We start from the raw sequence: 22,547 nt of genomic DNA on the forward strand, positions 1-22,547 counted from the left end.
GCCTTAGTAACACTTTTGCAGCTGCTGTGTATTGTTTAGTGATATTGAGTTGCATATTACAAATCAGTTACTCCTTCTCAGAGAGAACCCAAAGCCCACTTGAAAAACCGACGTGCCCACTGTCTAGAGTGTACACAGAATACAATGAGTAGCAAAGGAGGGTCCTTCTTGTGGCTTTTATGTGCTATTTAACTTCCTCCTGACTATCCAAGGGTATTGTCTGCAGAAGGGGAGAGAAGGAATTAACATAGGTCATAATTTTGCCATTCTTCCTCATGTGGTGCAGCACCTTTGTCCACAAGTAATCTCTTACTGCTGCACAAAAATAAAGGTGGCAGACTCAAGTTGGCAGGAAGCTTAAGGGGTGCAGGCCAAAATGCAGCAATGTGACTATGCCAGATATGGCAATTTCCTGCAATATCCCTGAGAAGCCTTACTGAATTAAGTTTAAGTAGCTTTGTAGTCCATTGTATTAAAAATACAAAATTTATGTATCATTGTGGGATTGTATGTAACTTCACTGTGGTGCGGGGGGGTGTATGTGACCAATGTAAACCCTGGGATGTGTGGAGCTTCAAAGGCCCTTTTTAAACAATGTGCCAGACAAGAAGGAACCTTTGTGACAAACAAAGCTGAGTGGGTTTCCTAAGAAATACTTGGAAGGAAGTAAAATCCCACCTCCAAACCCAACTGTTTAAAGCTACACCCTATGGGGAAACCCATTGTCTGCTGATTACCTGTTACCAGAATCTGAAGATCAGAGCCCTGATTTGCATAAAGGAGGGACTCTCAGATTCATGGAGGTGTCAGAGCTAACAGCTGTTATGAACTTGTAACCACAGAAAAAACCCTTGGTGGGATTTGAAGGGCTGGTCACCTGCCAGAGCCCTTGTTGGAGTTGGGGGTGATCTGGTAAGCTCATTAGTATGTGCTGAGGTTTTCTTATTGTTTTAAATATGTTTTCTCTGTAATGCTTTTACTTTAACAATAAATGTGTTTGTTTAGACAGGACTGTGTGATAACTTACAGCTTCAGGGAATTATACTTTTTATAACCTCTGAGGAGAAAGCAAAGTAGGCCTGCTTAGGCAGTCTGCCTCACTGGGGAACTCACAGTGTAGGTAGGAAACTGTGCAGTCTGAAGAAAAAAACACCTGGTCAGGAGGGAGAGAGACTTGGGCCTCTGTCCAGGAGAGGTGGTGGCAGAGGAACCGAAAGCCTAGGGTACGGGTGCCTTTGCTGGCCCACAGAGGGGGAATATGGGTGCAATTGCTCTGAACTGTGACAGTGACACCCCCATAGAGGCAGATTCTCTGCAGCATTAGCATCCGCTTTGTGCAGCAGAGTTGGGGAAAGGGAGAGAGCATCCCCGGGAGCTGATTATAGCTGCCTGGCTCTTTGCTACAACCTTGAGGCAGAGAAACTTGGGAGCAGCTCTGATTTGCACAGGTTGGCCTTGGTATTCTAGGAATAACATGGAAGCTGGGGATTGCTGAAGTGCATGGTGCTCTAGGCACTGCTTCTTCCCACTCCCATCATGCCTCTCCTGGGTCCTGAGATACTCCCTGTGCAAGGGACTGCAAGGAGGGAGGTATAGAAGCAAGTTCCAATGGCTCTTCGCCTACCTGTGCTACCCCAGTTGGGCAGGGATTGCAATACATGTAAATGGGGAGCTCATTTTCCCCTTCCCCCTCACTGAACAGCCACATGACATCTAGCTGAGTTTAGCCCAAATTAAATTACACTAATACCGAAATAAACACTCTCTGATATTGAAGAGAATCTTAAACCTATTTAGAACTATCAAACAATTGCCTATTAATCAAAGCAAGCCACAAGGGTGGCTAGGAAGCTATGTAAAATGTCCTAGAAATGAGATTTTTCTGTCATCCATATTAATTCATAAAAAAAGTTGGGATCAACCACTTAGAGACATTGACCAACCAATGTGAGAAGTATTCCTCCAATTAAAGAGACTTAGGTCAGTGTGGTAGCCATTGAGTCTGAATGTCCTTCTCTTTGTTGGTTTACATTAGAACTGTAATGTTTCATTTTTTGTGTCTTTCCTTATGTCTGCCTGTGGTGGTGCTTTGCTAAGCAGCATTTACCGTCTGTAGCTCCAGATGGTTGCAACCAGCTATGTTGATTTAATTCCATCCATTGGCTGACTTTGGTTAAGAGACAGATGGTTCCTCCTCTCTTTTCTTACCTTTACCTCATTTTCCTATCATTTTACTTTGCCCCATGCAAAAATCCCAGACCCAAGTGCTTGCCAGTTTAGCTGGATTCATTCAAATATGTTTCAGCTTTACCTTTGGTACCATTGCTTGATGTAGGATTTTCTCCATACAGAGTGCTTTCGAGCCTGATTTTCACGCTACATATGTTTTGATGTCCCAATTGGTCTTAATATATTCTTAGTGACCCACTGCAATACAACATGACTTCAAGGAAGTCAAAGGAGTTGGGAAACTTTGCTTTATTTCCCGATTGTTCAACTGTTTATATTTTGGCAGATAAGTGTCAACAGGTGTGTAAAGAGCTCTGTGATGCCAATACCAATACTGGCACAGAGGAGAGACTTCTTGAAGAGCACTTTATACTTTCAGTATTTTGCAGGCTGTCCATCATAACCTATTTTTTTTCCTGGCACCTACGCACAAGTTGAAGGGTCCAAACTTCTTTTGAGCACCAAAAGCCATCATAACAGATGGGAAAGTGTGTTGGAAACTAAGGAACTATGTACTGTATGTGCACTGAAGGAACAATTTACCAGTCTACATCATCCAAACGTCTGTCTTCCTTAAGAATACATATCTGTGGTTAGGATGAGGTGCCACTGGTAATCTGTAACCTAAATTTTAATGTCCCAAAGCCAGAGGCATATGAAGTGAATTATGCTCATCCCATCCACATCCACTGATAATTTGCTGACCTTGAAACACCCTTGCCCCCATAAACCGCACATTCCTTGTTCCCACTCCTTAGTCCCCAAAAACCATCCCTCACCCAGCACAGTTGGACACATTCCCATTGAATTCAGTGAGAGCTGCACCTGCTTGCTGTAGGGCTAAATTTGGTCTAATCTATTCTGCACGGAGATCCTCTAATCTCTCCTGAAACTTACCAGTGAAAGATTCCTGGACCTGTTGTCAGTTTTTCTGTAGCAAGTGATAGCCCTTTTATCCCTACAGGACTGTGAACATAGTTTGAACTGAACTCAAATTAAAAAGAAAACAGTGTAGGTTCAAAGAATTTAGTTCTATGTTTTCTTTCCAACATTCAGGGTTTTATTAAGTTAAGCTAACACTAATATTTCTATATTGTGTTTATTTTAGAAAGACTGCATTTTCGGGAAGGGAGAATACAAATTTAAAAAGCAAGGAGACCTTAAGAGGTTCATAATGTAGACATAGCTTCAATGGAAGCATAACCTACTTCTGTGAAATCTCCATGGCTGACAATGGCGTGTTCAGAACAGTCTGAATCAGGGCAGCACTGTTAAATAGTAGAGAAAGAAAATGGAGCTAAATTAATGGTGAGCGAACCTCAAAAAATTTAGCAGTTCCAGCCTTCCAGTACTTATTGCTTTCAGTTAGGATAAAAATATTATGAGAAAAGCCTTTCAGTCTTTATACTTCCATAGTCTTGGAGAGAAAGAGAAAATGCAGAGGTGGGTCAAAATAAAAAATGTTATAGAAAGAAGTTATCAGCTTTTTTGAACTTCAAAAGAAGTTAAAAGGTTTTGTACAAGCTTTGGCTAAAGGTTTAGGCTAGTTTTTATTTTATTCAAACTCATTCTTCCATCCTCAGGTAAGGGGGGTGGGGGGAGAATGAATGCTCACTCTTTGGGCATCTAGTAAGTTGTCTCTTTGACAAGAGCCAAGATGAGTTTCATATGGACAAGTGAGTAGGATGTTGGAAACCTATTTTTTTCTTTTGGACCTCTGTGCATAAATTCTGTGAATAACACTTCAAGGGTTAGATTTATTTCTTGGTTAAAGTGTTTGGTTGCCGAAATGGGACATAAGAAGTGATGGCCTTCTATTCAAGGGTGAATTTCACCCCATATGAACAGAGCCCTAATACTCTTTATGTTGATATATGCTGTATCTTGTGAGATTTCACATTGTTTTCTATGCTGTTAGCGGTAAAACATTATTAATATACCACATCTACTACTAAAATATAGTACTCAATTGTAACTTGGCCCCAAGTATATAACTAAAAAAGTTATTTTTCCAATCTAAATGTCAAACACAGAAAAGAAAAATTGTAACTTTTGAGAATGTAAAGAATACTCTCGACCGCACTGAAAAAAAGGAAGACTGGGTTTATGACCAATAATGTCTGTCTGCCTGTTTGTAGATCTTTAGGTAGATGTAGAGCTATGGATAACTAAAATGAAAAAGGGCAGTGAAATCAAATAATTGACCATAAGCATTTTTTAAATTGTCTTTTCTTTCCCTTCTTTCAGTTTGTTGTGACAATGTTTTGGAGCCTCTATATCTATGACAGAGAAATGGTTTACCCAAAGCTTCTTGATAATTTTATACCCTCTTGGCTGAATCATGGAATGGTGAGTATAGTAACACATGCACTGTCTTATGTAACCAAAGCTGTTAAGAGACTGGTTTCACCATGTAATGGTTCATGCAAGTCTTGTACTAATGTCTGTAAAATTCTGATGAAAGAGCACATGATAATTAAGGAAGAAAGCTGAGTGAATGTAAAATCTGTACATACTTTAGTCCCTTATTCTAGACTCGGAATAGACTTCTGCATATGCCTGGAACCTCCACACAGAAGTCAGTGAATCTGGAGCCCAGAACTGGTATAAGTCAGCATAGTTTATGGCGCTATGCAGATTTACACTAGCTGAGAATATTACCCTTACTGGTCAAAGTGTATGATTATTAGGCCTATTGAAGGAATCAATATGATTATATCACTGTAATTTGTGATGAAACCTGTTTTAACAATATGCTGGAAAGTGAGAGAAGCTTGTTCAAGAAATTAAATTAATTTCCGTGGGCCATACAGTACCCTTGTGTATGGTTAAAAAACTAACAAAAGTGCTAGCTGCCTAAGTATGCCAAAACTGTGTAGCAGAACCTACTTTAGATTATCCTTTTGAAAATGTGGACGTGTGTGTGGTTTTTAAAAAATGCTATTGGGGAAAAAATGGTGTAACTGCCACAGTACAAGGGGCATATCTTTGTTCCACCCCCTTTGCAAGAGGCAATGATATGCCTCTGAAACAGTAGGATATTCTTGCTAGCCTTCAACTAATGTGGCATTTTGTGGATGAGGTAAAGCATTTGATTAAGAGCCCACTTTGTTACCAGGCACTTACTGCAGTACATGCAATACTGAGCTCACAGATTTCATGCTTGTTTCACACATCTTGTCTGACTGGGCCTGTGTGAGATATTTTATTATACCTTTCTGTTGGCATCAGAGCATGGCAAACCATTTGGCACTGTTAATCTGTAGCTACAGCAGAGGCCATCCTTCAAGGGCTGTGCACCACGTGGCCAGAGCAGATCAGAACTGCTCACAAATGTCGATCTTGATGAATTGTTTCACATTCCAGGGGTGTACGCAAACTGGCTGTGTAGTTATTTATTGTTTCCCTAACCTGTGGGTACAGGAAGCAGCCTGGGAATCACTACTGCTAAACAGAGCTGTAACTTCTGCCAGATACTTTGCCATGTTATATGCCAGTTTTAGAGGGAATAATACGATGTAACATGCTCTCTTGCTGGTGGATCTTCCCATGTCTGTGCAGACCGCCCCCTGTCAGTTCTGAGGTCATCCACTAAGCACTCACAAAGGCTGCCAAGCTGTACATACATTCCTATTTTCCACACAGCATCATGCCAACTCTGAGGACATTCCTCCCAGGTGACATTCTGCATACTGAAAATGCCTCACTTGTGACATTTTTTCATAGACCTCCATTGTGAAGCACATGATAATGTGTGGCCCTGTGTATTCAGGAAGTCTCATCATCGAGACCACAAACCTAAAGGGCAATTCAAGCCCATGTTGTTCTGAAGAAATGTAGATTTGCTGAAACATTTGAAGAGGGGTTTTGTTTAAAATCTTTGCACATTGTAGCATTTGCTGAAATGAACTGCATGCAAACGTCTGGGACATTTTTTATTTTCAACTTTAAGTATTGTAGAAGGCAGTTTTGAATGTCTTTTGAAGGAATTGTTTGCCTTGTCAGTCTCTATTTATCCAAGCATTACTTTGGCTGGGTCACAAGGGAGGCTTTTGGCTGTTGGGCTTTTCACCATCTTTTAATCTAATTTTATCTGATGTTTTACCCATCATATTATCTTCACCAGCTTTCATTCTAATTCATTCTGATGAATTGCCTATCAGAATATGAGATTTGGGGGATTTTCCTCTGGAGAGAAATATCTTCTGCTCTTAAAGTATATTAAGTATATTTCTCCTCAGTGTATTAGCACTTTATTTATGAGCAGGGCTATTGTTTTGACATGGGAGGTTTTAGGAAGTGTCATGGATTTGTTTTTGGTGAAAAGAGCAAAAGTCATAGCAATACAGTTTAGAAAAGTCAAAAGTTACAGGCATTATTTTGTTCCCAAATTAAAGTTTATTCTCCCAATTTTTACTACATTCTGATAACTTATGAAGACAAGAGTTGCTTTATTGGAGCCATGCTTTATAAACCAAAGCCTATATAGAAGACTTACAACCCCAAAGGAATTAAATGTGTCGGTGGAAGTCCAATAGCGAGCAGTTGATGAGTTCATGCTCTCTATTGGCCTCTCATTCAGCCCAGTGGCACAGCACTCAATGCTCAACAGCTGCCTCAAATGTTAAGAACTACAGCGGGTTGGGAAATACTATGAAACTAAACCATTTGCCGTTTGCGGGAGAGGTTTTGTCTTAAAATGAGAATCAATTTCAATCAAAATGAAAATTTTCCACATACATGAAAAATTGTTTGGGTTGAAAAGCCATTTTTTGTTGTTGTTTTGACAACAATATTCTGACTACTCTACTTAACTCCCTGTTAACATCCTGTCAATCCACCCTTCAACTTGCAAAAATTCCTTAGTGGGAAAAGTTATGGATATGGTTGTTTTTTTTAAAACAGGAGCAATCATGACATCTATGGTTACCTTGGTAACCACACAGGGAATCAACCCTGATTCATTATAATCAGTAGTAGTATGGGCATACATCCAAATATTTCAGGATATTCTTATTTTAGATCCTAATTGGAGGAAGCTGGGGGTTCTTCTTTGGTTTAGCCCTACAGAGTGCTCCTTCTTATGCTAGTCCTACCTGCAGTTTTTAGGCCAGCCAGAAATAACTACATGTAGAGCAGCTGAAGGAGGGCCTGTTGATGCCTCCTGACAACAATAAAATGCATCTGTAATTTATTATGGAGCGGTGGTAGCGGAGCTAAGATAAGGTTGGTGCTTTCATCTTATTATAAGCCTAATTTTTCATTCTCTTTGTATCTTCCCCAAAAATGAACTTATCCCCCTGACATTTTTTGGGCAGCCTTTCATTCCAGAGTAGAGTTGTTGTTGTTTTTTTTTCTGGGAATATTACCAGATATCAGAATAGGAATAGTGTTTTGCAAATGTACCCATCTTTCAAATTGTAAACGTTTTCCTGACTCGCTCGGCCTACAGACTCTCCATTTGTTTTGTTTCCCTTTGTCTTGCTGAGACTGTTAGGGCTTTTTTGGGATGGGGGGTAAGGGGTGAATGGGGGTGAGAAGTGACTAGCCCAATGGGGAAGAATTAAAAAAATATGTAACATATAGCTTCATAATAAAATAAACTGCACAGCAGGATAGGCAGAAAAAGGGTTAAGTAAGAGCCCGTTAAAGCAGGGATAGAAGTTGAAACCTTGGGGAGGGCCTTGAGAGGAAGGAGGAGGAGTGTTTTTCCTGCCCAAGTCCAGGCCAGATGAACTGGAAACTGATGGTATTGCTCAGTGGTGCTGGAACAGTTTTATAGTGGGGATGCTGAAGGTGGAAACCATGTATTTGGGTTGTTATTATCACTTCAAACCAGGGGTGCAGTAGCACCCCCAGCAACCCAAGTTCCAGCACTGATGGTATTGCTATACTGCTTAAAGAGACTTTGTAAGTGAGGGATGGTTTGCTCTTTCACTATCATTTGTTTTGCTCTTTTTTTGGAATTTTTTGAACCAGTCTGAAGAAAGCCTGAGTCCTGACTCTGTGCACTGGGTCAGGAAGAAATGCTCTGTGTAGATCTTGTGGGCCTCAAAGTGTTAGGCTACAATATTTTGTTTCTCTCCTCCTTACCCCCCTCCCCATTGTCCTGTTATCTGCAACTACAACGTGGCTCAGCCATACAGAGCTATTTTCATTTGTACACAATGCAGTCTAGCTAACACTGTTTCTGAACAAAAATTCTTCACCCTTTAAAAAAAAAGTTAGACTTTCTAGAAATGAACGTTCGCAAGAAACAGCAAATAAATATCCCACTGTTAAAAAATAATCATCAGTCACTCACCCAAACTCATTGTTGTCCCTGACATTTGCTGTGATCAAAGTAACAAATTACTAGAAGATTATAATATTGCCTATTCTATCAAGGGGTTTACATTTCTCATTTACTATAACACATAACATATATAACACCTTTAGTCTCTTAAAAAAAAATCTAGATGTGTTAGATGGTACAGAATATAATTAATATATATAAACTTGCAAGGCTATGCCCTGTATGCTTATATAAGTCCACAGCATCACACGCTGATTAACATTCGCTAATTCATCACTCATAGCAAATATTCTTCTATTCCACCAACACATCACATTATTAGAACTTATATAGAATTCAGAGATAATTTAATGTAACCTGGGACTGTATTTCTTTTAAAAAAAATACAAACATCTAATAAACAATATATAAAATCATATACATCCAGCAGCATATTTCCATTGCAGAACAGAACAAGAGAACAAAGTTAAGTCTGGGTAGGCAGAAGTGAAGTGCAGTGATCGTGAATGATGAAGGATTTATATGGTAGTGGAGACCCTATTCGTTGTGTCCAAATGTTTGGGTTTTAAAAGATGAAGAATTTTTTAAAGGAAGTGTAACCAACTGTTGTTAGATATTAGCTAGACTCCAGTGAAACACACTTAACATTAACCTGTTTTTAACAATGTATTTTTTAATAAAATTTGGTATTTTGGGACACTTTACACTTAAATATGATTCAAGGTAACTATATTTTTAAGAGAAGACAAGGTAAGTGAGATATCTCTTATTGGACCAATTTCTGTTGATGGAACGGACAAATAAAATTTTAAGAACAACTGAAAACAATGGCAATATGATGTTTCTTTAGTTAATTTTTAAAGCTGTACTAAACTGGCACTGTGAATTAAAACAGGAAAAAATAGTAACTGGACCATGTTCGGTTGCCTAAAATAGCTCTGTTATCCATGCTATTTGGCATATTTAGTACAGTATTTGATTTGCTCATGCCTAAACAGTAATAATCATCATATTGATGCTTACATCACATATACTATGGTAAAGAGGCCAGAGTACCTAGATTGTATACAGTATGTATGACTTTTGTTATACACAGAAATTTGTGTAAAACAAAGACCTAACTTGAAATAGTGATCTCACCGAAGTCAATGCCATTGAGTTTGGTGGGCCAGGATTTGACCTGTTTCATTTAGTGAAGTGAATGCCACCCCTAAATAACCCAGGTTGAGTATATAGTTGCGTAAACCACAGGCTACATCTTCATTTTATACCGAGCAGATTATCTGAGAACAATGTGATTACATCAAGCAATACCTGTTTGTAAATCGCTAACCAGGAGGGCTTATATCCTCTATTTATCAAATGTTTTGTAATTTTAGCAGACTGCACGACTGAACACAGCCTTGGTAGTTTGTTTAAATTAGTTCTAAAACTGAGTCCCTTCATCAGACAAGTTATTATTCAAGTCTTGGGTGTAGGGTCCTTCGCTCTGGATATACTTTCTATTTTTTCTCTTACATCACCAAAGATCCATATTGTTTTAAAAGTGCTTCAACCTCATGACTTTTACTGTGTCATTGCTCAGTTCTGTGGGCCTATTTTCTAATAACTCGCTTTCAGATTTGATCTCCAGTGATCTTAAGTATTGTTTAAAATAACTAAAGCTTATTTTTTAATAAACTGTTGTGTTGTGTCACTGGTGCTGGGTAAAATTTGTGTCATATTGTGGCTACATGTCAGCAGTGGATGAAGTGACACATATATATTCTATATTTCTAGGACTTGTCTTCACTGCATACATTCTTAGCTTGAGTTTTAACTCTAGGTTTGTCCCTAACTCAACTCCCATACACACACACAAACATCTAGCTAGGTCAGAGATGGGCAAACTGTGGCCCGTGGGACCACCCTGCCCGGCCCCTGAGCCCCTGGCCCGGGAGGCTAGCCTCCAGCCCCTCCCCCACTGTTCCCCCTTCCCCGCAGCCTCAGCTCACTGTGCCGCCGGCGCATCACTCTGGGCAGCGAAGCAGCGAGCGCCTGGGGCAGCGCAGCTGCAGAGCCTGGCCTGACCTGGTGCTCTGTGCTGTACAGGGAAGAAATAGTTGCTCTGTGCTGCGCAGCGCGGCTGCCTGTCCTGGTGCAGCTGCGCTGTCAGCCACTGGTGCTCCAGGAAGCGCAGTAAGGAGGCAGGCAGCAGGGGGGCTTGGATAGAGGGCAGGGGAGTTTGGGGAGTGGTCAGGGGCTGGGGGTGTGGATAAGGGTCGGAGCAGTCGGAGGGCGGGGAACAGGGTGGTTGAATGGGGGCAGGGGTCCCGGGGGAGGGGCAGTCAGGAAGAAGGGGGGGTTGGATGGGGCGGCAGGGGGCAGTCAGGGGACAGGGAGAGAAGGGGTGGTTGGATGTGGTAGGGATCCTGGGGGGGCCGTCAGGAAGGGCGGGGGTTGGATGAAGCGGGAGGGGCAGTCAGGGGCAGGGGTTCTGGGGGCGGTCAAGGAGAAGGTGTGGTTGGATGGGGCAGGGGTTCTGGGGGGGCAGTCAGGAAGGAGAGGGGAGTTGGATGAGGCGGCGGGGGGCAGTTAGGGGCAGGCGGTCCGGGGGTGGTCAGGGGACAGAGAGCAGGGGGTGGATGGGACAGGGGTCCCCAGGGGGCCATCAGGGAACAGGAGGGTTGGATGGGGCAGGAGTCCGGGGGGGGCTGTCAGAGGGTGAGAAGCGGGGGGCCGGGCCATGTCTGGCTGTTTGGGGAGGCACAGCCTCCCCTAACCAGCCCTCCATACAATTTCAGAAACCCGATGCGGCCCTCAGGCCAAAAAATTTGCCTGCCCCTGAGCTAGGTCCTTTTAAACAAGAGCTGGCTGGCCTGGGAGGGACAGGAGGGGAAAAGCTTGAATGCTGCTGTAGCTTGAGCTGGTAGTGCAGTGGGGATGCAGCAGTTTAAGTTACAACAACTCGTCAAATGCTAATCCAATCACTCTGCTAATCCAGTCACTCTGCTAATCCAATTACGCCATGTAGCTCCGCTGTTATTTTGCAGTGTCCTTTCTCTCATTCTGAAGTAATTCAAGTGTTCTAACTCAAGCTCACCCTTACAGTGAAAACAAACTCTTAGGTCTGGTCTACACTTTCAAATTAGACCAACCTAGTTATGCAACTGGACTGTGAAAAATTTCATGCCCTGTATGACATAGTTAGGTCAACCTAACTCCCAGTATAGAAACGACTAGGTCGAGGGAAGAATTCTTGCTACTGCCTCTTGAAGGGTTGTATGAATTACATTGACAGAAATACCACTTTCATTGATGTAAGAATCTTCTGCACTCTGGCACTATAACAGTACAACTATCAGCTATGCTGCTGTAGCAGAGATATACCCTTAAACAGTTGAGTTTCATCCTACAGGTTCTAAGGAGATGTAAGGTGTCCTCAACACTCATTGGCTTCATTTAGAGCTGACGACGCTCAGCACCTTGCAGTTTGCACCTACCACATGTACAACACACACTTTAATAGTAATTATAATAATGCAGTACTTTATACTTTGTGCTTACATAGCAACATGTGAGCAGGCCTGCATATAGAATTTATCCAAGTTATCACATGGTTTCAACAAGAGTCCTTGTTTATTTCTAACTGAGAACATCCCAGATTCTTAAAATACTGTTTATATATAACACACACACACACACACATTTTCTAGGAATCTGGGATGTTCTCAGTTACTGGGATGTTCTCAGTTACGTGTGTGTGTGTATATATATTTGAATCAATTTAATTTGTGGCAGGGAAGATAACACAGAGTAGTAAAATTTACTGAAGTGTTTAGTGGGTTCAAAGATCAGAAATGATGAGCTATCTCAGGGATCGGCAACCTTGCAGAAGTGGTGTGCTAAGTCTTCATTTATTCACTCTAATTTAAGGTTTTGCGTGCCAGTAATACATTTTAACGTTTTTAGAAGGTCTCTTTCTATAAGTCTATAATATAGAACTAAACTATTGTTGTATGTAAAGTAAATAAGGTTTTTAAAATGTTTAAGAAGCTTCATTTAAAATTAAATTAAAATGCAGAGCCCCCCTGACCGGTGGCCAGGACCCAGGCAGTGTGAGTGCCACTGAAAATCAGCTCACGTGCCACCTTTGACATGCATGCTATAGGTTGCCTACCCCTGAGCTATCTCAATATGAAAATACAGAGGAGAGAACCTTGTGGGAAATATGGGCTGCCTTTACGGTGCTGGAAAGTTGATTATTGTATGGATCATGTGCCAGTGTAGTTTGTAATATGATATTTTCCTTTTTTATGCTTCTTATTCTTTGGTGATGTATACTGAAAACAAAAGGATTACTAGAAAGACCTCTTAGCTCCCTTTGGTTTAAGTGAAAGCATACATGCCAAAAAGGGACATGTAGGAGACATGGAAAAGAATTATGGAGCAGAGCATGTCCAAATGATACATTTCCTGCCTCTCTTACAGATTCTCTCTCCTCTTCATTATTGTCAGCTCAAATTAAAGATTCAGACAATTGAAGAGCGGGATGGATCCGGTGCTGTGATGTGTCCTGTTGTTACTTTTTTTAAGAAACACATCTTACAGATCTAGTGAATCTGGAGAAGCAGAGGACTAATGCCAGAAGAAAGCACTGATACTCAATTGTCTTTTTGATTCAAGAATGATTCAGGCCAATGCAGAAATAGGGAAGCCACATGAAAGATGTTTTCGATCAAAGCTCATAGTGACCTGGCCTATAGATCAAGTAAAAGTTATTGACAAACCTACGATTCCTTAGTCACTCCATCAGGAGCTCGGAATCTAGCCAGTTGCTCAATGAGTCTCTGTGAGGAACAACTAAGGAAAAACCATGAGTTTTTTTCATCCATATTGTCTCTTACTAGCATGCTGCACCCAGTCCCTTTGCAGACAAGCTCTAATAGAAGACTGTGGACTAAAGTACATTTAACAATTCATACTGCTTCTTGTACAAGAACACCCCATTTATGGGCCATTTAATTCAATACTCCCATAGCTGCTAACATCTGACAGGCTTGCTGGAAGTGAATTGTAATGTAGTCTCTCTGCTCGACTGATATCTAAATCCATGGTAAGCATCTCAAGGATCCTTCAGTTTAATTGAGCTCTCTTTTATTTTTTTATATATATATATATATATATATATATATATATGACCATCAGAGGCTGATTTTATAAAGATTCAGAAATGGGACCTTTAAATAACGTTTCAGAGTGTAGACACTTGACTATGACATTAATTGAAAGGTTTACTGATAGAAAGCACAGAAAGTATACAATTTACTAATGAACCCTGTTTCACGCTGAATAAATATCCATTACTTGAACAGCTGTCTAAATGATGGAATATCAAATAAGTAGACATCACTTGTGGGCCCAGGACATTTAACTAGAACACTGAAAATAACTTTCCTGGCTTTGAACATTTCTTACATGGTTATGGTTATGGTACATCTTCTGATATATCTCTTCATTGTCTGCCAGTTCCACAGCTAGAACATGAATACAGTGATATCAATTATCCCCGCACCCTGGGAAGAAAAACAGCAATAACATAAAAACTTATCTTGGTTTTCTGTTACTTTTATGTGGAGTGCTTGGAAACTGGATGTATGTCAGAACTTGTGTCAGCATAGCATCCAGAAACTGAGAGGCTCCTGGTTAAAAAATGCTGGATTATGAGAGTGACATCCCCTGACATTCTGAAAAAAGACCCTTTACCTAATACAAAAAAGCACAAGCCATTTTCTATAAAGTAGGATCTGTGCCTTAACAATACTATGCACCTGTCAAGTGAGATTACTCATTATAATGTAAGTCTGAGATAGCACTCCTTGCTGGACATATGTGTTGGATGCTCCTCATTATCAGTCATTTCCAGTTGGTGCATCTGTGGTCTATAGGAAATGCACACTGCCTTCTCCAGGACTTAAGTATAACAATGACAGGTCTCTGTGACAGAATGCACCCCTATATTCACTCCCTACTAGGGATGTAAAATGTTAACTGGTTAACCGGTAAGCGTTAGGCTTACTAGTTAACTGACATTAACCGTTAACCCTCTGCTGCACTGGCTGGACCCCAGCCCTGGTCCTGCCATGCTGGACCCTGGACCTGCTGGACAGACCCCGGCCACGACACACCGTACCCCAGCCGTGCTGGCCAGACTCCAGCTGCACCACGCTGGACCCCAGACCCTCAGCGCCGGACCCAGCCACACTGGCCAGACCTTGGACCTTGGCTGCGCCACGCCAGACCCCAGCTGTGCTGGCTGGCCGGCCAACTGGCCCCGACGCCAACCAGCTGGTCAGCCAGCCGACCCCAGCCCCACGGCCAGCCAACCAGCCCCAAGAGCAACCGCAGCCCCTCTCCCTTTAATCGGTTAACCGTTTAAACGCAAGACAAGCTGACGCCTCTAGCCAGGTGTCACCAAAGCTGATGGGCAATCACATATCAAGTGACCATCCTTTGGCAAGGAAGGGGGGCAGGAACAAACAGATCTACATCTTAGCAAAACAACAGTATGTAGCCTCTTTCGCCAACAAACCCCTTGTCTCCATCCTTACAGTGGGAATGAACTTTATCTAGGTGTAACCCTCAGGAAAATGCATTTCACAGGGTGACTGAACTATAAAAGTGAGGGGCAAGAACACACCAAGTTCTCTCTCCCTATCCATCTCTCTCTCTCTTTCACTTAAGGCGACAAAAGAAACACCCGTTAGATTTTGGAAGCAGATCCTGACCTGGGAATTTGGTCAGCAATGTTACTGGGAACGTGGTAAGGGACTTCACTTTGAACCAAGTCTAGTTAGTTATGTTTTAGTACTAGGAAGCATTTTATCTTTATTTCTCTTGTAATCATTTCTGACTTTAATGCCTTATACTAGTACTCACTTAAAACCTATCTCCTTGTAGTTAAATAAACTAGTTTTATTCTTTAATCAAAACGAATCCAGTGTTTTGGTTCAACTGGGCTTTGGGGTATAAAATATAGACTATCAGGGTTGGAAGGGACCTCAGGAGATCATCTAGTCCAACCCCCAAATGGTAACTCCATTTACAGTAGCAGACTGGTGAATATTGATTCCCTTAGAGGGGCAATGGACTTAAAATCTCTGAACTGTCCAGGACACTGCAGAACACATATTTTGGGAAAATTTGGGACTGGGACTGTGTTCGGGTCACCCTGAAAGTGGTAAGCAAGGCTGGTGAAAGCCAGAGTGTGACTGGAGTATGCTGGCAGGCAACAGTTATACACAGACACTCAAGGTCTGAGCTGCATGCTGTTTGGCTGTTTGTGAGAAGCCCAGATTGGCAACTACAGCAGCAAAGCATTGTGAGGCACCCCAGGTTGCACTGCAAGGGTAACACACTGCCTCACTGGTCTGGAGTGCACCCTGGAATGTCATGATCTCTCATAAAATGCATTTGATTACTTAATGTCAGTTGAATGTTCCTAGATCTGATCCCTACTGAAAAGAAGTATTCTTACAAGTTAAAAGTCCATATTAAGTTAGGTTTCACAGTAGCAGCCGTGTTAGTCTGTATCCGCAAAAAGAAAAGGAGTACTTGTGGCACCTTAGAGACAAACAAATTTATTTGTTAGTCTCTAAGGTGGCACAAGTACTCCTTTTCTTTTTGCATATTAAGTTAAACTCCCCAGGTCAAATCGTTTTTGTCAAGCCACCTATCACTGCCCAGACAGGAACCTAACTCATTCTGGCAGAAAATAGGGATGAAGGCAAGAAATGTGAACACCAAGGGAAAGAAAGGAAGAGAGAAGCAAAGAGAATAGAATGAGAGAGATGTCAGGGAGGAATGGCTGACTGTGATGGAAAGACAGGCAGGGGAGGTGAATCTGATCAGGGGAACAGGGACAGATCACAAAACAAAAAGCAGATGTTGCTCCAGCGTGTGACAAAAAATAAATAAATGAAAGACAAGGAGAGGGAATGAAAATGGGAGCAGAAAACAGTGTAGACAACAGGAAGAGAGACAAAATGGTCAAAGAAGAACTGAGAGCGGGGAGAGAACTATAGAAGAAAAAAAGGAAAGAAGAGGGAAAGGAAAATGTTTCATTCATGTGTCTTACTTTGCATTGCATGCCCTCTGGGAAACATCCCACAGTTCTGTTAATTACAGGGATGGGGGAGGAAGTTGATGGTGTAATGATGCTGCTAGTGAGACTTAAGCCAACTTGCTGCTGTTAATATATTTACATGTCCAACAGTAACAGGGCAGATGTATTTAATATTTGCATGGTGACAAGACAGTTTTCCCCCCTGAATTTCAAGAATTGGTAACATTTATCTTAATGTTAAAACAAAGATCTGTGTCTGCATAAACTATATCTGTGTGGTATTGGTAGACTGGTGTCAGTATCTCTGTGTATCTGTTTCTTTTTGTCTGTATCTTTAACTAGCAGTGTGATACATTATCTCAGCTCCCTGGCTAACCCTCAGAATATCATGTCTTCTTCTTAAAAGAAGCCAATTTAGAGTAAGACCTATTTGTGCATATTGGCTACAACACATGGTTTGTGCTGCACATTGAAATAGTCAAATAAGCTGCTTGCTAGAGGTCACTATTATGATGGAAAGTGACTCACTTTGTGACACCAGTGATAAGGAAGTCTAGTTTCAGAATTTGTAATCTTCCTGCTTTAATATTGGTTTAACATTCAGATGTATGTTGTTGAGTTTGCTGTTTTTTAAAACATTGAAAGCCATGTTTTCAGAAAATTGCACATGCCAACATTTTCACAAGCATGATCATACGCACAAGTGACCAGTGAAAAGCCACAGGGTTAGAAACTCCCTCCCTCTTTGTGTTATATGCTGAGCACAGCTTGTCTGGAACCAGGGATTTGGCCCTAAAATTTGGTTGCGATAAAACCAGTACTACCACAGGACAGGATAGAAACTGATTTACAATCTAATAGTGCACTTCCATAATTCTGATCATACATGGTCAAATGCAGAAGGCTTGAGAATGTTGATTTTAATTTTTTTAATGTTTATTTAAAACACAATTTACATCGCTGACTATGTGATCTTTTGTGATCATGAGCAATTCTTTTGTAATGATTAAACTGTATAGTAGTTTTCTTAACAGGTGCGTTTTTGTGATGCTAGTTCACATTTTATCTTGTTGTGATTCTCAGGAAATAAATATAAAATACTGTATAAAGGTAAAATGATTATACCATCCTGTATGTACATATGGATATGGATCTGTTCTCCCTCCTCAGCTAAAATAACAAACTTATTCTCTGGGTCCTCTGACATCAGAGATTTCTAGGACCCTTTTATATTCATATTTCAAGTATTTCTCCTTTTCCAGAGAATATAAGCAGAAAATAGGATCAAAATTGAAAATGATACACTATTATGACTAATAATAGCTTATATTCAGATAGTGCCTTTCATCCACAAGAGGAACAATACAGTATATTGCAATGGAAAATTTAAATGCAGTTTTTCTTGGGTTGGAGAGGAAATGGCATATACTGTGTGTAACGTACAACAGCCTGCTTTAATGAGTTTGTAAAATAATTGGAGCAGAAGTGATTATTTGAGAGTTTAATAGCCGATAGAGAAAGTATTCTAAAAACACCCCAGAAGCAAATCACTTTGGTTGTGCTTGTACTTTTACCAGTCCATACAAGCACAGGGGAAAGTAGAAATATCCTTATAGAAAAGTAGTGAATGTTGTATACATTCAGTTAATAGTATTTCAGGTATACTTTTCTATAGCTAGAGGACAAAATATTTTTACGGTAACTTTTTTGCACTCTTAGCAAAATGCAGTGTTGTGTATGCTAGAGACCAGCAGCTGACACCCATTAGCATGTAATCAGGTAAGAATAAATGTATCCATGTTAGAAAAGTATAGTTGTGCTCTATTGTACTCACTGTATTGAACCCTGCTTAGTAAGCTAAAACCTGACTGCCAGTATTCACACATGTGGCAAATATGACAAAATCAGACCACAAATATTTTGCAGCATTCCATGGTATCTCATTTATTTGTTTAATTTGCTGCTATAGCAACTAGATTCCACCCCGTTAGGGTTGTGGTGGTGGTGGTGTTTTTTTCCACAGACCTATGATCTGCTTGGTTTAAGTTTGGCAGACAGTATTTCCTTCAATTGAAGACATATGCACCAACTCAGTGACCAGATTTTTACCTATTTATCATTGCTGGAGCGAGCCATTATTTCACACAGAAGCAATATCAGAAATCATTTTCTGACATTGTCTTTGTAATAAATAATCACTTTTTAAAAGTTCCCTTTTTTGCCTTTTTAGTTTTCTAATTACTCTCTTTTCAGTTGTACTTGAAAACAGGCAGCATTTCTGCAGAAAAACATTCTAGCCAAATGATTAATGCATGGAACTAGTGCCACAGCAGTAATGCTGCATACCTGCTGATCTGCAGAAATCAAGGATTCGGGAGTGACCTTGAGACGTAGTCTTGCCTACGGTGACTGTGAGCATCAGCTGTGACCTGTCTTTGGCCAGGAGCTCCATTTGCCCCCCATAACCCAATCACACCCTGTAAGATATAAGTAATAAATTCCATTTGCATTTCTAGTATCCTATAGTGGGGGGGGATCGGCACAAGGGAGAGAAAGGTGCCAACACCACCTTCTGGACAGTTCAAAAAGTGGTATTAGGAATGGCTTTGGCGGATGCTGTGTGCCTGTCTTTTAGAATGACCATCTTAGCCCCCTGGTGCAATGAAATGAGTGAGGAAATAAGAAAAATGGCAAAAGGCAGACCAGAAGCTGCCTTATCCTATTCTTGTTACAACTACTACTTATTATATCACTTGTATAAGATATTTTTGTTCAGAACAAATGATGCAATGAGTTTAATTAATATTATTTAAATCCACAGAGCTAGCAGCCCAGCTAGCATGAGGGAGCAAGGATACAGCCTGACTAGAGAAGGGAGAAGAATTGAATGCTGGTGGTGCAAAATCTGTTTCAAAACCGTCCCCTCCAACAGCACAAAGTCTCCCTGCAAGACTCCTTTCTGCAGGGAAGGAAGCAAATACCCGTATCCATGTACAGTATAGCACAACTGTCTGGGAGCATTATGGTGGTCTTTTATTTTCACTTTGCTCCCAAGTATGAAAAAGCATGATGTAGCTATTAAAGGACAGGACTGAGCTCCAGGAAGCCTTGGATCTGTTCTTGACTCTGCCACTGAATTACTGGGTGATCTTGGAAAAGTCTTATTGGGCTTGAACCTGCTAGGTGCTAGCGCCCTGAACTCCCATTGAAGTCAGTGGGAGTTGAGAATGCTCAGCATTTTGCAGGATCAAACCGTTAAAACTTTTTTGCCTTAGCTTGCCTGCCTGTGAAATGGAGATAATAATACTGTCATACCTACATAATGGGGTGCTGTGAGTCTTAATTAATGTCTGTAACACCCGCAGATGAAACCTAATATAAAAGTCAAAAGTACTATTAATTTTGTAACAAGGTGTGACAAATATTGGTCACGGATTGTGGCAGGATACCAGAACTGATGAACTAATGGTGTGATCCAGTTCCCTGTAGGGTATACATGACCTATGTTTAAAATGATAAAATTATCCATGGATTTTATACTAAGGTTAGCATTGCCAATATCTCATAAAATGCTTCCGATTGACCTGGTCCACGTGCACTATGGCAGCAGGCTAGGATGAGTGCAGAATGGGAGTTCTTCTTCGAGTGATTGCTCATATCGATTCCAATTAGGTGTGTGTGTGCCACATGCACTGTCATCGGAAAGTTTTTCCCCTAGCAGCACCCGTCAGGTCGTTTGTGGAGCCCCCTAGAGTGGCGCCTTCATGGAGCTCAATATATGACCCTGCCGACCCGGCGCCTCCTCAGTTCCTTCTTACCGCCAGTGACGGTCGTTGGAACTGCAGTGACTTGCTTAGCAAGCTCTCCTCGTTTTCCCTCATTTTCAGTTTAGTTTTATTTGCAGTTATTCCTAGCCTCGTTAAGTTTAGTTTTAGAGTTTTTGGTTGTTACAGCAGATAGCTGTTGGGAGGGGGGGTATTCCACTTCACGTCAACCTTGTTCCCCATTGGGACTTGGGGTATGCCTCAGTCCCAAGGGTTCAAACCCTGCAAGGCCTGCAACAAGCCCAGGCCAACGGGCGACCCCCACGACACTTGCTTAAAGTGTCTGGGGGAAGCACACCAAGTGGACAAGTGCAGCATTTGTAAAGGGTTTTGCCCCAGAACAAAAAAGGAGAGAGAATTTCACCTCAGGCAGCTCCTTATGGAGAATTTCCCCTCAAACAGCACTTTGACCGCAACCTACATCGGCGCAGCAAGACTCAGCACTGAGCTCATTGGTGCGCAGCAGTGGTAGAAGCAGCACCACGGAAGGACTCAGGGAGAGACCCACGGCGGCACTGAAACCGTCAGGATTCATCCGGCACCAGTCCCATTCCCCAACGCAGAAGCAATACCAGAAGCAGGGGAAGAGTGGATCTGTGATTCCAAGACCCACCCCTTTGGAGCCGGCCAGTGGGGCGCGTCCCAAAGAGGAGCACCCAGGGCCGGAGACTTTGGAGCTGGCACCATTGACCTCGGTCCTGCAAGGGGGACCATCGAGTCCAGTGCCGTTGGACTCCCCGAGCCAGGTCATTGAGGAGGTGGAATTGCCATCCACCCTGAACACCTTTGAGGCCATGAGGAACCTCATTGCCATGATGGCACCACAGTCCCCAGTCCTTCGAGCCAAGCCTCCGGTACCACAACGTCGTAGCAACATCTTGAGGCAAACCAGCAATGCTTCATCCCTCATCACTGCCAGTGGAGTCCCGGCACCGCTCGGAGTCCCAGCATCGCTCACACTCACAGCAGTGGTTGCACTCGCAGCACCAGTCAGAGACACAGCACCGCTCCAGGTCATGCCAGCGCTTCCAATCACAATGCCAATCCTCATGCTGATCCCCGTTTTGCAGCAGGACCGTGGCCTGCGCAGAGGCAGAGACCAGCGCAGTGGCCATTTTGGACCCTGTGGGCGTACCACCAGGCCCAGGGCGCCCAATCCAAAGGTGTCCATTTGGTGACCTCTGAACCGCGGCTACCAGAGGCATCAGCCAATCGCCCCATCCCGAGGTGTGCCAAGGAGGTACCAGTCGCACTACCTCCCCTGGAACCAACCCCAGCTCCTGAGCCTGATCCATGTGTGGTTGGCCCCAACAGAGAGGCAGGACAGGAGGCCCCTGGAGACCAAGAGGGTCAGGAGGACCCTGTTACCCCATTAGCCTCATCATCATCCTCCATGGACTAGGCGGTTGCAGGCACCTCCATCTCTGGACCACCCCCTGTAGACAGCCATGCCCACCAGGACCTCCTTCTCAGGGTGGCGCGAAATATGTGCCTGCAGGCTGAGGAGGTGCTAGAGTCAGAGGACCCAATGGTCAACATCCTGGCCCCGGAAGCCCCGTCACACATGGTTCTATCCCTCCTCAAGACTGTACAGGCCAATGCTAAGACCATTTGGCAGACCCCGGCCTCCATCCCTCCCACCGTGAAGGGTGTGGAAAGGAAGCATTTTGTACCATCTAAGGGGTATGAATACCTCTTCACACACTCACAGCCTTGCTCATTGGTGGTGGCTGCAGTAAATGAAAGGAGAGGCAGGGACAACAAGCCCCAGTGCCTAAGTCCAAGGACACCAAGCGGCTAAATTTATTTGGGCGCAAAGTGTATTCCACGGGGGGTTACAACTCAGGATGGCCAACCAGAGGCAATTCTGAGTTGATACAGCTTCAACTCCTGGAACTTGATGCTCAAGTTTAAGGAGCTAGTGCCAACTGAGTCCAGCGAGGAGTTTGGAGCAATAGTGGAGGAGGGCAATGCGGTGGCACGGACCTCTTTACAGGCCTCACTGGACGCTGCAGACTCAGCGGCGCTCACCTTGTCCTCCAATATCGCCATGAGGCGTACCTCATGGCTGCAGGCCTTGGGACTCCCGCCCGAG

At 42.5% G+C, this 22,547-nt stretch overlaps 1 protein-coding gene across 5 annotated transcripts in view; it reads left to right on the forward strand.

The window, feature by feature from the left end:
• Positions 1-22,547, forward strand: part of AIG1 (androgen induced 1) — a 189,680-nt gene that overhangs the window by 59,205 nt on the left and 107,928 nt on the right. For 3 of the 5 annotated variants that reach the window (XM_074948533.1, XM_074948536.1, XM_074948537.1), the window contains exon 3: positions 4,477-4,578. In XM_074948533.1, the coding sequence (XP_074804634.1) occupies positions 4,477-4,578 (102 nt within the window). Of the gene's footprint in view, positions 1-4,476; positions 4,579-12,994; positions 13,578-15,247; positions 15,327-22,547 lie in introns of those variants that run through there. The other 2 variants (XM_074948534.1, XM_074948535.1) reach the window with 2 other exon arrangements.

This window comes from Natator depressus, chromosome 3, assembly GCF_965152275.1.
Source record: "Natator depressus isolate rNatDep1 chromosome 3, rNatDep2.hap1, whole genome shotgun sequence".
NCBI classification, from domain to species: domain Eukaryota; kingdom Metazoa; phylum Chordata; order Testudines; family Cheloniidae; genus Natator; species Natator depressus.